Source organism: Sturnira hondurensis, unplaced genomic scaffold (genome assembly GCF_014824575.4).
Source record: "Sturnira hondurensis isolate 20B ecotype Veracruz unplaced genomic scaffold, ASM1482457v3 Scaffold0009719, whole genome shotgun sequence".
In the NCBI taxonomy this organism is placed as follows: domain Eukaryota; kingdom Metazoa; phylum Chordata; class Mammalia; order Chiroptera; family Phyllostomidae; genus Sturnira; species Sturnira hondurensis.
The window spans coordinates 15465801-15482076 of NW_028082350.1; the positions used below are offsets into that span (position 1 = coordinate 15465801).

General features: G+C 42.8%; 1 protein-coding gene across 2 annotated transcripts in view; it reads left to right on the forward strand.

The window, feature by feature from the left end:
• Window positions 1-16276, forward strand: part of PDS5B (PDS5 cohesin associated factor B) — a 140552-nt gene that overhangs the window by 113155 nt on the left and 11121 nt on the right. The window contains exons 25-31 of one of the 2 annotated variants that reach the window (XM_037057639.1): window positions 4276-4480; window positions 6591-6705; window positions 8238-8370; window positions 8688-8807; window positions 9662-9724; window positions 10302-10447; window positions 13049-13154. In XM_037057639.1, coding sequence (XP_036913534.1) covers window positions 4276-4480; window positions 6591-6705; window positions 8238-8370; window positions 8688-8807; window positions 9662-9724; window positions 10302-10447; window positions 13049-13154 — 888 coding nt within the window. The remainder of the gene's footprint in view (window positions 1-4275; window positions 4481-6590; window positions 6706-8237; window positions 8371-8687; window positions 8808-9661; window positions 9725-10301; window positions 10448-13048; window positions 13155-16276) is intronic. The other variant, XM_037057640.1, reaches the window with a different exon arrangement.

The following is a 16276-nucleotide window of genomic DNA, read 5'->3' on the forward strand; positions in this document are numbered from 1 at the left end:
TTCCATATTACAGTAACATAATATTTGAATGGTAATATACCACTAGAGAAGTTTTTGGCACCATTTGAGAAAGTTAAAGGAAAAGGACTTTCGTAACAGTAGAAAAAATATTCCGAGTTTTTCATCCATAATTTAGTTATTTTGCACTTAGTTTTGCTGTTCTTTTTCAAACAGTCTTATCTATAAGAATTTGGCATTTACTTCAGGAATTATTGTAATTATTTTCCACCTCCCCTTTTTCTATTGCTTATTTTTAAATGGAGGTTATGTTTTTAATGATAATCATTTCATCAGTCTCTGGTACTTCTGTCCGTAAGTTATTGCAGACCCTTTATAATTTAGCTTTGGTGTCATTACTCAGATGTTAGACTAAACCAATGAAATTTTGAGAATCCCATAATTTTCTGATTTAGTCTTCCCCATTTAATTTTGGAGATCATCTTGTTTTTCAAGAAAGTGAAAATTCTTTAGAAATATATGTTAAATTTCCTAGGAGAAAACAGATCTATATAACTTTTTAAAAATTGCTAGTACTTGCAATTTGTTGATTTGTCAGGTTCTTGGTCTTATATTGGAGTAGAAACAAATTTAAAAACCAAGGAATTATGGGAATGGGTTAAAAGAGAGACTATTCTGAGTATAATAAGTATGTGCAAACCATGTTAAATGTCTACCGTGTGAGAAAATCCTTCATGCATGTTAGCTTCCAGATAAAAGAGGGACTGTTCTGAGTGTAATAAGTATGTGCAAACCATGTTAGATGTCCACCGTGTGAGGAAATCCTTCGTGCATGTTAGCTTCCAGAGAGTTTCTTTCCTCGCACAGTCTTTGATACACAGCACTGCCTCAGTCACAGGTTCCCGAGGCGGAAGTTCAGATTGCCCAAGTTACAAGTTTGCTCTGGAATTCTGTTGACTGTGGAGCATGTGTTAATGGTTAGATTTAATTATTAGTATATTGTAACAGTTTATAAACATATGAGGTTACCTTACCTTCTAAACTAAACTTTTCCCTAACCCTCTGAACCTCATGCCTCTCTTCCTTTTCAACTTCCAGACCTCAGAAAAAGAGGAATCTGCGTCCTTGTGTCTCTTACCCCTTTATCACTAATCATCTGCCTTCGGTGTTTTCCAGACGCTGCATTAGTCCCCAAAGCCAGTGACATCAGTCTTCATTGTACATGTCCTTCCTGCGTCGTTTCCCATAGCTTGCTCTCTTCATTCTTGAAGGTCCCTTTGGCTTCCACCTCCTGGTTCTTGTTGTACTGTGTTTCCTTATGAATGACTGTGAACCTACTTTTGCCACCCCCCAGTATATTCTCCTTGGGCCGTCTCATTTTCTAGGTCCGTGATTCCTGGACTGCCACTTTCATCGCTAAAACAGAATTTTCAGACTTCTGTGTTCTGTGAATGTAAGACTGAGTTCATACTTGACTCAAACCTCTTCTTTTCTGACATGCAGAGTCTCAACAAACCTTAAATAAATCTGACTGGCTTTTCTTAGACCTATAGGCATGATTGGTATTTGACTGTTCGCTTGTCTTTGTATCGCATAGTGAAAGCACAGATAATTCTGTCCTGATCCCTATTGTGTCTTATTTATTCATACTTCTTGACCATCCTCATTGCTGTCACCATCCTCATTGCTGTCACCATCACTAGCTCTCACCTAGATTGTTGTGAGGCTCTCTGTTACTGGTTAAATTCTCTATCACGATTTTTGATCACAATATTCCCCATTCACAAATATTTAGGGCCTTATATTCATAAAGAAAAAAGTACATATATTATACAAGCTGCCATTCAAGTTCTCATATTTGGATTCAAATATACATTTAAAAATCTTGTTTAGCATACATTACCCTTCACCTACCCTTATTTCACTGAAGTGGAGCATTTCTTTTTAATGTACCTGTAATTTGCTGCCTCTAATTTTCTTTTCACCCTTTATTTCTACACATCCACATCACCCCTTCCTACTAATCAAGAGTCAGACAGTCTCCTCCAGGAAGCCCTTCCTCACACTCACAGCTGCACTCCTGACCCTGGTGGTCTGACCTGCTGTCCTCGTCCTACCGGTCCATTGCCATAGGCACCTGTGGTTTATTGCTCTTGCTTGCCTTGAACTTGCTTTGAGCTCCTTCAAGGCACAACTTTATCTTGTTAACTTCTAGAGACATCCTCCTAGCTCTCATATAGACCCTTGTTATGTATTTGAATAGAAAGTAAATCTGGAGGAGGAGAAGTCAATAGTAAGAATCTTAACGTTTAATAATTACTAAGCTACTTTAGAATTTACATGCTGTTTGTGGAGAATCTGTACGCACTTCTCTGTGCTGCATGTTGTTGTAGGCACTGTACATATAAACACGAGTCAGTCAGGGCAGTGGCCCTCCAGAACAGAGCCTCCTGAGAACCCAGGTAGTGCACTGAGTTCCCAGTACAGAGCAGTGCACAGAGCGGTTGAACTGCTTACGGGGCACTGGAGGGAGGTGGTTCTGACAGCAGTGTGCACTAGAAAAGGCCACTAAAAGTGGCGGATTTCCTTAATATGCAGACTGCTTAAGATTAAGACTTCATTCATAGCCTGTAGTGAATAAAAGGTTTATATTGAACTTTCTATTGGGGGAAATATATTTTGTGGTATTAGACCATTTTGAAAAATTTTGAACCAATTATTGGTTATAACCATAATTGAACGTATCAAGTACTTGCTTTTTTGAGAGTGTTTTTGGTGAATTAAAGTTGTGTTATAGTATCCTTCACATTCAGCATAGTGGAAAGGGTCTTTTTTTTTCTTATGTTTTTTAAAAATTTTATTCATTTATCTTTAGAGGGGAAGGGAAGGAGAGAGGGAGAGAAATACCAATTTATGGTTGCCTCTTGTGTGTCCCTTGCTGGGAACTGGCCTGCAACCCAGGCCTGTGCCCTGACTGGGAATCGAACCGTGACCCCTTTGGTTCACAGGCCTGTGCTCAATCCACCGAGCTACACCAGCCAGGGCTGAAAAGGATCTTTTCAAAAAAACAAAAACATTGGAAGACCCCCCCTCAGTTCCCAGGAGCACGTCTTTAAATCTTTGCTCAGGTGGTTGAGTCTCTTTAGATGTCCCTTCTGTGTCATCATGTGCATCAGATTCCTCCTTAGCCCTGTCAGTTTCCTTGCACGTGATTGACAGCTCTGCTCTAATGTCGCTTCAGTGACTCTTTAAAGAGTCTCACTACTTTTGCCATGGGATTCCCAAACCCACTTTGCCCTTCATTTGCGGTGGGTTGTTGGATTCCGAATGATTAGTGAGAGAGTGACCAAACTGCAGTCTTGCTAGGAAATGCATCGAAGTTGGGGGAGGGGTGTTTGGAGATTATTTTTTAATGAGTGGTCTGTTCATTTGTAAATATATTTTGATATGCTGATTTATACAAGTTGTAATTAGGTATTTTCATAATATGTAATTGATGGTGAAGGGTCCTTCCCCCTATGGGAGTGATACTGAGCAAGGAATGTGTTCACTTTAGCTTCGTTTCATTGAGTGTGAGGGTACATGACAGTGTTTATGTGACAGCTAGACTTTTTTTAAAGTAGGTGTTGGTGTGAGAAACTAAAGTTGAAATGAAAAAATGCACAAGATAAAGATTTGAAGATAAGGACAGTGTCACGGCCTGTGCCGTGACAAAAGGAACTTTCTAAAAGAAGGGGTGTAGGTAAAGCTGCAAAACTAGGGAACACTCCATACCCCGCGTGATTGGGTGGAGGGTAAGTTACCATTATAAAGGTCTCTGTGGGGACCCCAAAATCGGCAAGGACCCAAAAGTCGTGTCAGGCTTTTCCCTGGCTTAGAAAAAGTTGTGATGGTCTGGGCGCAGGATACTGTGCTTGGAGTCCGCAAGGAACGGGCTTGGCGGGGGTGGGGGGCTGGGGGGGGGCGGCGGGGGGGGCGGAGTGCGGGGAGCCCACGGGTGGGAAGGGCACCTCCGGGCCAGAGTGGGGGCGGGGTCTGGGCTGGGGGGCGTGGCGGATCAAGACGGGGGCGGACAAGGGGAGCAGGTCCGGTGGCTCATTTCCAGAATGGCCGGAATCAGTTGTGTCTGAAACTGGTTAGTCACTCTTGCATTAAGAGTGCGTTTTTCTGTTTTAAATGCATTTGGTATTTTCTGGCCCTTGCTACCGGCAGTTACTGGGGCCACGCAGCGCCGGTCTCTCGAATGTCTGAAGTCGCTCCGCGCCTCCACGTGGGGCTGCCACGTGGGTAACGTGCCGAACGCCCGTGTCTCCGCAGGATGAATGCTACCAGGTCCGGCAGGTGTTCGCGCAGAAACTCCACAAAGGCCTTTCCCGACTACGGCTCCCCCTGGAGTACATGGCCATCTGTGCCCTTTGCGCGAAAGACCCCGTGAAGGAGCGGCGCGCGCACGCGCGGCAGTGCCTGGTGAAGAACATCAACGTGCGCCGCGAGTACCTGAAGCAGCACGCCGCCGTCAGTGGTGAGCAGCCGGGGCCGCGCGGGGCGGGAGGCGCCCGCTGCACGCGTTTCACTGTTTCCGAGGGTGCTTCCCCTCTCAGTGGGTTGCTTTTTAAATGGAAACTCGTGGGGGTCTGAGTATTGGCCCGTCATAGCTCCTCGTGCGACAGACGAAAGGCCGAGGGAGTAAACAGTGACTTGGGGCGGGGCGGCGCCTCTCCTCGGACAGTGGAGAGAGTGCGCCTGCGCGACAATCCAGGGGCTGGTGCTAGTGCGCAGGTGCACCGACCTCGCCTGCAGCTGATCGGGCGTGTGCTGCACGTGTGCCGGCTCAGTCTGCGTGCTTCCTCCCACGCGTCCTGTCCGTCTCCAAATGCTGACTTGTTCTCAGGGTTACATCTGCCCAGTATCTAGACTGGGAAGCAGACACTCCTCACACCTTTTCACCCCGCCCCGCAGTCACCAGACCCTAGGACACCCCTCGGCAGCGGACCCACACTGCTGTCTTTTCCTGGGATTAGCGTGACTCTCCTAACTACCGCCCTGTAAATGTCCCCTGCCTCCAGCCCGCCTGCAGCTAGGCCACCCTGCTGTCAGGATTACCTCTATGGGACTGACTGGATCCTACCCTGCCTCGCTGGAAATCTGGGTCGATTGTTTTTGCTCACAGAATCAAGTAGAAACTCATTAACTGGCCATGTAGAGTTTGCACAGCCTGAGTTTGAAGCTTTTTCTCTAGCGGCTTTGTACTGTCAGTTCTGGGCTCCTTGTACTCTGGATTGTGTGGAATTTGCATAGCCATCTTTTTTCTCTGTTGTCAATACTGTGGGGAAGTTGCTCCCCGTCCAGCCGGACAAATGACACCACGGAGCATGGTGGGCCCCTTGTGAACCCTTCACACGTGGATTTGGTGCCACACGACACTGGGGGCCTCTCCCTCCCTCACCCTGGGGGAAGTGAGTGCTCTGCAGTCAGGTCCCACCTCCGGTGTGTGTGGGCAGGTTACTTGAGCGGTGTGAGCCTTGATTTTCTTATTTGAAAAATTGGTATAATTATGCTCACTTCTTATGGTAATTACAAGTATTAAAAAGTTATGTATATAAAGCACTTGACATAAGGCATGGTCCAAAGGAGCAGTCAGTAGTTACTAGCTATTTTTGTCATAGGGTATTTGCCACATTGAAGGATAGCTCTATTTCTGTGCTTAGTTATGAGGGCTTTGTCTAGTTTCATTCATCTTTATATTTAAAATAGTAAGCCTGAAAAATTATAAGTACCCAATGAATGTTTGGTAAGAGTTTAATTTGAATTCCACTGAATTTTGAACCTTGATGCTTTTTTCTCCTCTACCAACCTGAACATGAAGGATATTACACACAAACTATTCTCTTTGAATTCAGGAACAGAAGCAGAGCTTGGTGCCTGATTGACACATGCTATTCTCTGGGGTGAATGTCTAGCTTAAAGGAATTGTACAGAGTATGAGTCCTGGTCTTTCTGAATAACCTCTATTAAACTAATTAGTGTTATAGTTCTGACCTTTAATGGCATATTCTGATGTCAGTTAAAATGCAGAAATGTTTTCATTTAAAGAAAATGTTTGTTACTTAAAATGTCTTAGAAAGTCTTTATGTTTGTGTTTTATATCTGTTCTTCTGTTACAGATACTATCAAACACTTGTACTTCATTTTGATACTACATGTATCAAAACCCTCTACTTTCTACTTTGTGTCATACTGATGCTGAAAGATTCACTAGTTTTTAATTTTTCTCAGCCACTCACAAACGAGTGTTGAACATAAGGTTGCTCATGCTAACAAGAAAAATAGATCCTGTGTTTCTTAGTCTCATAGTTTGTGTGGGTCACTTTTCCCCATATGCATTGGAAAACTGAAATAAGCACATGCATGATGCATTTAATAGGCACTTTGATATTGGGTTTGATGGATGAACCAGTAGACTGGTTAATTTATGATGTACTTTAGCACTGCGTACTTAGGTGCATTTTTCTTCTAGTTGTAATGTGGAACTTTTGGGGTGCAGGAAACACAGACTCAGAGAGAGAAAAAGAAAAAGTAAGATTCAGTTTTCTAACCTGGATGTTTGTGTTTTGTTTCTTTTTCTTTTTCAGAAAAATTATTGTCTCTTCTACCAGAGTATGTTGTTCCGTATACAATTCACCTTTTGGCACATGACCCAGATTATGTCAAAGTACAGGATATCGAACAACTTAAAGATGTTAAAGAGTAAGATTTTTCCCATCCCACTTTCATATTTTTCAAAAGTTTTTATTTTCTTTCCTGCTGATCATGAAACTTCATTTATGATTCGTTTATTAGATTTATTTTATTTTTTAGGAATTTAAGGTTTTTTCCTTTATTTGTTCTTTTATTTTTCTTCTCATACCATTTCTTCATGTTTCATTTTTACATAATTTTTTAAAACTTAATTTTGCATAACTGCTGTGCATTGCTCTGCTTCCCTACCATTTCTTTTTTATTGAAATAATTTATTAAAAGTTTCCATTACAGTTCTTGTCTTTTCCTACTTGTAAAACACGGTAGATTTTCAAATGGGATATAGTCCATACTCTTCCCTTTTCACTTGGAAAGCACCTCTTTTTTGCAGAAACTCTTCCTCCAGAAGGAAGAGAAAGTAGTCTGATTGGCTAGCCTGACAGCCAGGGGCACTCCCACCCATGGGGGGGGGCGGTGCTCCACCGCATCACGGTGGTAGCCGCTGTGATTTGGTCTAGGGCTGTGAGCCTGGGCGGGAAGCAGCAGGTCACAGTGGTAGTTCAAGAATCTGTGTGGGACCAGCGTCCTGGTGGATTGCCATGGAACTTGGCAAGGGCAAGGCTGTTACCTTCTTTTTGCCACAGTTTCTGTTTTTTAAAAATAAGCAATTCAGCTCTCCCCAAATGAGTCCTATGTTAGAGTAATTATAACTAATAAAAACTTCTAGCAGTTCCTCTTTCTCAGAAAACATTGGCTTATGAAATAGATAAAATACAATTTTGGAATTTACTATATATGTTTGGCTGTATCTCTAACTTGCCCCAGTCTGTGAGAAAACCATGCTAAAAGAATTTATTCTGTACCTGAGATCCTGAAGGTTTTTTCCCCTTTATAACGCTATCTTGCTTCATCTGTCTTCTCCCCTTACTCCCCTCAGTGCTGTGACTCTGTCCCATTCTGACTGGGTCACATGCAGGGACAAAGCACCTTTTGCCTTAAATAGAAGTTTTTGTAATTAACTTTAAAACTGAGCTAACTTTAAAAAGGAAGCTTTTTGAATATTTTCCTCTTTAAGCAAAGACTGTGTGAAAGACAGTGTGTGCACTCGGGAGCCGTGACTTTTTTCTCTGTACTGATGAAGGTTCTTAATTACTGAGCAAGGCAGCTGTACTTTCTTGAAGATGTCTGTCTGTCTGTTGGGATGACAGCCAGTCTTGAGTGCCTTTGGTGTCCCTTCAGGACCAGCTGTCCCCTTAGGCAGTCTTTCCCTCCCTTCAGAATTGGCCCTGCTTTGTTCTCCTCGGTGTGCTCGTCCCAGCTGCCTCCCTGGAGGGGTCACGCTAGTGGGCCTTTGAGAAGAGCACTCGGGAATTCACACTGTTTTGCTGATACAGTGTGATATGGATGTGTGGTGTCTTTTTTCTCTTGATTGTAGTTGTTTTTAATTTTTTCCGCTCACGGTGTTCATTACATTTTTATTTAGAATTATTATATTTGCATTTAACAACCAATTCTTTTCTGTTTCTCTTGGTTTTTTTTAGATGTCTTTGGTTTGTTCTAGAAATATTAATGGCTAAAAATGAAAATAACAGTCATGCATTTATCAGAAAGATGGTAGAAAATATTAAACAAACAAAAGATGCCCAAGGACCAGATGACGCCAAAATGAATGAAGTATGTAATTATTTGTAAATAATTACGATTTCGTGTGTGTGTAAGCATCAGAGTGTAGGATATGGGGCTTCTGTAGCATTTGTGGACGACTTCAGTCTTTTCTAGTAGTAGTAAGTAATCAGTATTTCGATAAGAGTAATTAGACTTGCAAATATCGTTACTAATATAAAATCAGAAGTAAGTTTCTAGTAAACTAACAAGAACAAGTCCGTGTTTTGAACGTGCCTTGTTGTATTGGGAACCGCGCACTGAACGTGTTGTGGAGCCGCGCAGACTTTAGGATGTCAGCTCAGACCCACTTTTTCCTGCCGTGGCAGAAACTGTACACTGTCTGTGACGTCGCCATGAACATCATCATGTCCAAGAGTACCACGTACAGCTTGGAGTCCCCCAAGGACCCCGTGTTGCCAGCCCGCTTTTTCACCCAGCCGGACAAGGTAGTTGTTGCGGAATCTGTCTGTGTGCAATGGAACAAAGTGTCTTCTCAGCGTGAGGTGGTGGGGAGATCCAGAGGGTCTGTGTCTCTGTGAGTCTTCGAACGGGTTCAAGACCAGGCCGCGGGCCGCACAGAGGTCATGGAGGAGGGTCAGAGACTCGCCAGTTGGGTCTAGAGTTTGCGGTCACGGTTGGTCACCAGTCTAAGGGCACAGGCAGATCTAAGGGCACAGGCAGAAAGGCCATCAAAGCGCGTGGCTCGGTGAGGCAGTGGCCGCTGATCCGCAGTGGGAAGGAGCAGGCAGGCAGAGGTCCGGTCTGAGGTGCCAGCCCCTCGACTGAGGTCTGTGGGGCAGCAAGTGGGCAACCAACACTGCCCTGGCCCGAGACTCAGGGGCTGCTGCAGAGCCTGTGCCCACTGTCCTAAAACTCCAGGTCGTGGGCAGCGGGGGAGGTGTTTCCTGGGGTGATGGAGCACAGAAACCACCACTGCCTTCTGTTTCCCTGAGCAAGTGCCAGTTCAAGTCCAGAAACTGACCCAGGAGCTGGGCGTGGCCATCTGCTGTTAGTGCTCAGGGCGGGGGAGCGACCGCGCAGTCTCTCTGGCCCCTTCGGGGAGCGCTGGTGAAGCACGCGGGGCTCAGACAGGTTCTGGCGCCCTTGGAGTCGGGGCGAGGGTAGTGCAAGCGTCGTGTTTCACATCGGGGACTGAGATCTTCCGTGGCCGCCGGTCATTTAATTTTAATAAATGGAATTTTAATGGGCTTTAAAGCAAAAGCTGCTCTTTGTTGGCGTTTGAGCCTCACAGATGCAGTGTTTCGATATTCACTGACGACATCTTTTTCTTTTCTTGTAGAACTTCAGTAACACCAAAAATTATCTGCCTCCAGAAATGAAATCGTTTTTTACTCCAGGAAAAGTATGTTTTGAGAATGGTTTTAATTCGTATGTAGTGGTTTATTTTAGTGTGATTAGTGGTGTAATTATGTAACTTTGTATATCTTTAAACATTGGTGTATTTTAAGTTAGAAAATGTAATTATTTTCCATTTACTAGAAAGAAATAATTGTATTAACTACACAGATGCAGGCTGAGATACATGGACTTATTTTGTAGCTTAAAATAAAGCCCCTGGAGACTTGGAACTTAAATATCTGTCCTCTAATATCAAGGTAAAAATTTTAAAGTGAAGAGACCCCCTCTGTGTCCTCTTGTAGCAAGGGTTAGCGACCGTTTTCATTGTCCACTGTGGGTGCGACTTGTCCTCACTCCTGTGCAAGCCTCCACATGACTAAGGAATGTGACTCTTATTCTCTCTCTGGTTTTTTATTTGTTCAAGTAAGATTCAATTTATAGTCCTTATTTTGCTTAAGAATAGACAATTTTTTCATGATTGGTGTGCACATACTTTGACAGAGGTGTCATATATAGTTCTTTAAATGTAAATTTCTTCTGACTTTAATCAAATAGAAAGAGATGCACATTTTTCATTCCAGCCCAAAACAACCAACGTCCTGGGGGCTGTGAACAAGCCACTCTCCGCGGCGGGCCGGCCGTCTCAGAGCAAGTCGTCGCGCATGGAGACCGTCAGCAATGCCAGCAGCAGCTCGAACCCCAGCTCTCCTGGGAGGGTGAAGGGGAGGTGAGTGCGTGAAAAATGCCGTCTGGCCCTTCAGATGGAAGTTCTGCAGCAAGGCTGTGGGACCTAAAACAGCGTGATGCACAGCTTCTAGTGTCAGTGAGCGGGCACGGGGACAGGCAGTTGGGTCTGGGTGGCCGCTCTGGGTTCATGTGGCTTTTCTTGTTCGTTTACACGGGTCCTCTGCCTCTGCCTTGTGTGCGCCGGCCTTGAGGGGAATCCATTTGTCTAGTGGTCGTATGTCCATGCAGTAGAGTTCACAGTCGCTAAAAATGGTGAGGCAGGCGCTAATGTGAAGAGTTTCCACAACACGTTACTGAGTGAAAAGGCAAAGGATAGAGCAGCGTTACAGTATTTTTGCATTTTTAAAAAGGACTTGTATTCACATTTGCTTTACATGCACAGAAGGTTTTTGGCAGGACGCATTGTATCTTAGTAGTGTTTACGCAATCTGGTGTAGGAGGGAGGTCATTTTATATTCTTTGGTGTGGTTTAAATTTTTTTCAGCATATACACGTATAAGCTTTTTGTTTGAAGAAAGAAAAAAAGGAAGCATTTCCCACCTCCCTGATTTCATCACTTGCTAGCGGGAGCGCCTTGTGCAGGGCCAAACTGCCGCTCTATCTTTGTTTTGCTGGGGAACTGAGCGAGACCGGATGCTCTTTCTGCATCAGTCACGGCCAGTTAGTAGAGGAGGGAGATGTTCTAAGGTATCGTACCAGTTTCTTCCCAATGGATGTTCAAGTGATAAGTAGTGCAATAAGAATAAAACAAAGATTATATCTGGGGGTCTTATTTGTTCTAGATGCCTGTGTTAATGTATATTAGTTGCTTATATCTAAGTGACTGAAGTGGCACCCGTATTATTTGGACATTTTCTAGTGAATATCCTCATTCTGAAAATGACCAAAACAGTTCCAGCAAACAGTTTCTAAATCACTGGGCTTTTCTCCCTGGATGCCTGGTTATAAGCAAAGATGATCTAATTCACCAAGTCATCTGAGCTAAAAGCCTCCAAACTAGACTGCCTGTGGCTCTCCCTCCTGCTGCGTGTTGCCAGGTGCACCCCACCCCACCCCCCGCCCCCCAGTGGCTCTTCCCTGCAGTGGCGCATGCTCCCCCTGCTGCTCTCAGCGTTCAGTTCCTTCTCTCTGATCCTGGTCTGTGGCCTTTTCCTTCCTTACTCCTCTAGCTGAATAAACCTTACCACTGCTAGATAATCTTTCTTAAATGCTGCTGGGTCAAGGTTATGTCACTGCTTCAAAATCTTAATCTGCTCCCCTTGTTTGTTTTCAGGATAATTAAAATTTTACCTTGTCCTCGGTTCCTATTGTTATGTTACTGAAAACAAATGACTCCTAATTTTCCTATAATACTTTTCCAGTGTACTTAGGTTAACTAACTTTCACCCTTTGACTAATCTTATTTCGCCATTTTTTCTACCAGAATCCCATCTGCTTACTAGGACTCTTCTAAGAGAAGGAGCTACAAGTGTGTTTGGTGGGGGAGTAGGAATGAGAGAATAATGGGTCAGAGATGAAGTTTTGAGGTAGCCAGATGAGGTTTGGACTTTGTGAATTTAAGTACAACTGGATGATACTCTTGTGGAGTTTGGTGATCTAATTTGTGCCTTTAAAGATTGCCCTGATTATTTAGAGAACAGAGAAGCTAGAATGGAGGTAGAAGAACCAGTCAGGAGTCAGCCGATAGTATTTTAGGGAAGAGAGAGAGGGGAAGTTAGTAGATAGTGGAATTTGGGATTTACTTTGATGGCCGATGAAAATGGTCCTGCTGGTGAGTGAGTTGTGCATAGTTAGGGGAACTAGGGAGGAGCAGGCTGTGTGTGGGAGTGCACACATGCGTGCGTATTTTGGGGAGATGAGGAAGAAAGGTACCCAAGTGGCAGTTTTGGCTGTGGTAAGGGTAAGATGCCTGCTAGAAATTCAAGCGACTGGGCAGCTGGACGTGCGAGTCTATAACTCAGGCGTCTTAGCCTGAGATTGCAGTTTAGGGTTCAGTACTGTTCACATGGGTTTTAAAGCCCAACGCAGATGAGATCACCCAGGACAGAAGACTGAGCCTTCATACCATGTGAAGTGTGTGAAAGCATGGAGTAGGTGCCTCCTTTGTACCAGGCACTGACCCGCGTGCTTGAGTGCACGCTGGTGGGTAAACTGGCAGAACAGCCATGTGGACCTGCTGGTGAGGAGGGAGCAGTAATGAAGCTGGGGACTTGTGATGTGTCGTAGGCTATTGTGTGTGCGCAGAGCAGGTGTGCTCAGGGATGCGGGGTGCAGGGCAGGGGCTCACGTGGCCAATCCAACTTTCTAACGAGACGTTTCAACTGACCTTCTGTGCCTGCTCCACTATGGAATTTAGGTTTTAAAAAGAATTAGGGAAAAAGTAAATTTGTGATTTTTTACTTCCCCTTTTTGTTAAATGTGCTTCTTCACTTGTTAATTTGGTGCTGAGTGTGATAGAATAAAACCAATACTTTTTGAATGGAATGAACCTTTTTTAAAAAAATAAAGCTACATTAGAGAACAGAAAAAGCTTCTAAGGTTATTTGATTGTAATAACAATGATAAATATCTGTATTAAAAGGCTTGATAGTTCTGAAATGGATCACAGTGAAAATGAAGATTACACAATGTCCTCACCTTTGCCGGGGAAGAAAAGTGACAAGAGAGACGACTCTGACCTTGTAAGGGTGAGCCGTGCGGTTTGATTCTGTGGTGATTGTTGTTGTTGTTACTTTATTGTAAATAATTTTTGTACTGAAACCAGTTAACATTATTCTCAAATTTGACATAATTTTCTTTTAAAAGTTTTAATTAGAAATTTGAGTTTATGATTATCCTCTACCATGTAATTCAAGTATATTGAATTCATTGTGTTTTTGTCATCCCACTAAATGACCTTTTTCTTTATGTCTTTGGTCGCTAGCATACCAGTTTCATACTCAGGCTTCTTGTTTTTTTATTTTGTTTGTCTTTTTTTTTAAACACAGTAAGTTTAGACTTAGCCTTAGAGAAAGGAAACCGAATGGGAGTCCTTAAAGGCTCCTGCAATTTAGTGATTTCTTGAGCCTTTAGCCACCACATAAGCTTCTAATAAAGATAAATGCTACAGTTCTTGTATAGTCCTTGTTTAGTTTTTGAGTCTTCCCAGCAACAGTGTCCATATGATAGGTAAGTTGGGTGGCTTGGATGCAGACACAGAACACAGCTGAGGGTTTCCACCACCCCGACGGCCTGAGTCAGTGGGCCCGTTCCGACTTGCTGGGTTTGCTCCACACGTTTCTGTGGTACCCCAGTCGGGTCTCTGAGTCAGTTTCTTTTTCTGTAAAATGCGAGTACTTACCTAGTAAGGTTTATCAGAATAAATCATTAGCCCATATGAATTGTTGTTATAAAGATTAATATTGTTGACTAATGATTACTATAAAAGTTAACATGTTTGAATCTTCTGAATTAATAAAGGTGGAAGGTTATTAATAAAATACTTCTGCCTTCTCCGAGATACATGGGGGGGGACAAAAGTAAGTTTATAGGAAAAGAAGACAAATGATACAGTAATTAATCAGTACTACAGGAATAACCCTTGTGAACCCACTTTGGCCTGCCCTTGCATTACTGCCTTCTTTTCTTTCACGGGCCCAGCATTGTATAGCCAGGAAGTTTACGTTCAGTTGTTTGATCCTTGAATTGAAAAAGGTATTTGTATTTTCTCGTCCAAACTCTCGCCTCTTGTGGCAGTTCTTTCATTGTCACTTATGAGAATGGGCTGCCCGGGCTTAATGCTGCCTTCCGTGCAGGGGCACTTGGGTTCCTCTCCTTTCTTTGGGGGCGGGAACTGGGCCACCCACATCCGCTGCAGGCCCCGCCCTGCACATTTGGGAAACGGTGTTTGATTCTTAGTATTTTGTATTCTATAAATTCTGTAAAATAGCTATTTTACCTTATGAAGCAATGCAAAACACAGTCTCTGTTTTTCATAGAACAGTTTGAATTTCTCAGCTTTGGGGATTTTCTATAGATTTAAACGAAGGCCTTTGGCTGCCCTTTCTGTAACATTGCATTCGTTCCCAGAGTACCAGAGCCTGTTGATTGAATTTCACCTAAAATTTTCTCAAAGGTCAGAACTGCGAGGCCCATGAGTTACAGTGAAAGAGCACAGCCGCCTCTGCCCACTTCTGGCTTCATATTGATGCTTCCCTGGGAAGGAACGCTCCTATACACTTAGGTTCAAATTAGAGTTGTATAAGTAACGTCTGTTCACCGTTTTCTGCTCCCAACCTCAGTTTTGTATTCCTTCTGCTCTTAAAACAATGCAATGCAAAGCGAAAAAGAAATTAGAGAATGTAGTGCCTTAGCAAAATACGTTGTTTTATGGTGTTCTCAAAAAAAGCAGGTTTCCTGTTTACCACTAACCTTCTCCATAGCAGAAAGGAATTCAACCGTCCTTTTAGATCTTTGGACATCCAAATGAACCCCAGCACTTAAAATTGGAGGTAACACATTAAATTTAGTTTTAATTTAATATTTCTTTTAGCTTCCCATCTCTCAGTAAAAACAATTTTTTATTTATGTAAAAAACTAAATAAATACTGACAAATTAAAACCTGTCATTTATAGGTCTATTTTTCCTGGAATGCAAGGAAAATTTAATGGTAAAAAAAAATCTCTTAATACAAGATATTGATACACAAAAGAAAAATATTAAGAGAATCTCAGATCATTCCAAAGACATAAGCTTTCAAATACAAATTTTTAATAAACTAATACCGGAAGGATATATCCTAAACATGCTAAAAGTTGTATCTGTTTAAATTAGTAGTCAGTGGTTTAGCTGAATAATTCCTCCTAAAGGCAAAACACTCGAAGCCTTCCCATGAAAAACAGGACAGAGCAACTTCTCACCACTAGTACTAACAACTGTTCTAGCGCGTTTGGTTGTTCAAGAAGACGTGAGATGGGAGTCAGAGGTATGATAGTGAATGAGAAGAAAAACTCATTTTTATACTGTTAAAAAGGAGTGAAGTAATTAAAAACGGTGAGTGTGGCCTGGTAGCCATGTATTGTGTGTGTGCGTGTGTGTGTGTGTGTGTATGTAACCAACGTTACTCTGGTGGTTTTACTTTATATACACTTGGGGGAAAGGGGACTGACTTCGCCATAGTAACCACTACAGCAGCAAAATGAGGCAGATCTAAACATGACCTTAAAAAGAAGTAGTGAAAACTCGTGTGGAGGAAACAGACTTTGACAAAGAGAAGACATACCGTGGTCTTTCGGGGAAACTGAATTTAAAAGATGACAGCTTTTTCTAAGTGAATATATAATGGTAAAATTCCAGTGTGATTTAAGTCCATGTGGAAGAATAAATGAGTACAGAAAAGAAAAAATAACAATAAGGTCAGCCCACAATACTGTGCTGCTGTTACAATCGCCTCCAAACATTAATTTTTAAAATATAATAAAGAATAAAGGATGCCCTGGCTGGTGTAGCTTGGTGGATTGAGCACAGGCCTGTGAAGCAAAGGGTTGCTGGTTCAATTCCCAGTCAGGGCACATGCCTGAGTTGCAGGCTAGGTACCCAGTGGGGGACACATGAGAGGCATTGATGTTTCTCTCCCACTCTTTCTCCTTCCCTTCCCCTCTCTTTAAAAGTAAATAAGTAAAATACTTAAAAAATAAGAATAAAGGAAGCATTACAAATCAGTGATTTTTGGAATAATTTTCTCTTTGGGGGTGAGAGTAGTCAAAACAGTTTAGAACCTCATCTCACATTCGATTTTTAAAAACAAGATGAACTGATGTCTCATCTGCT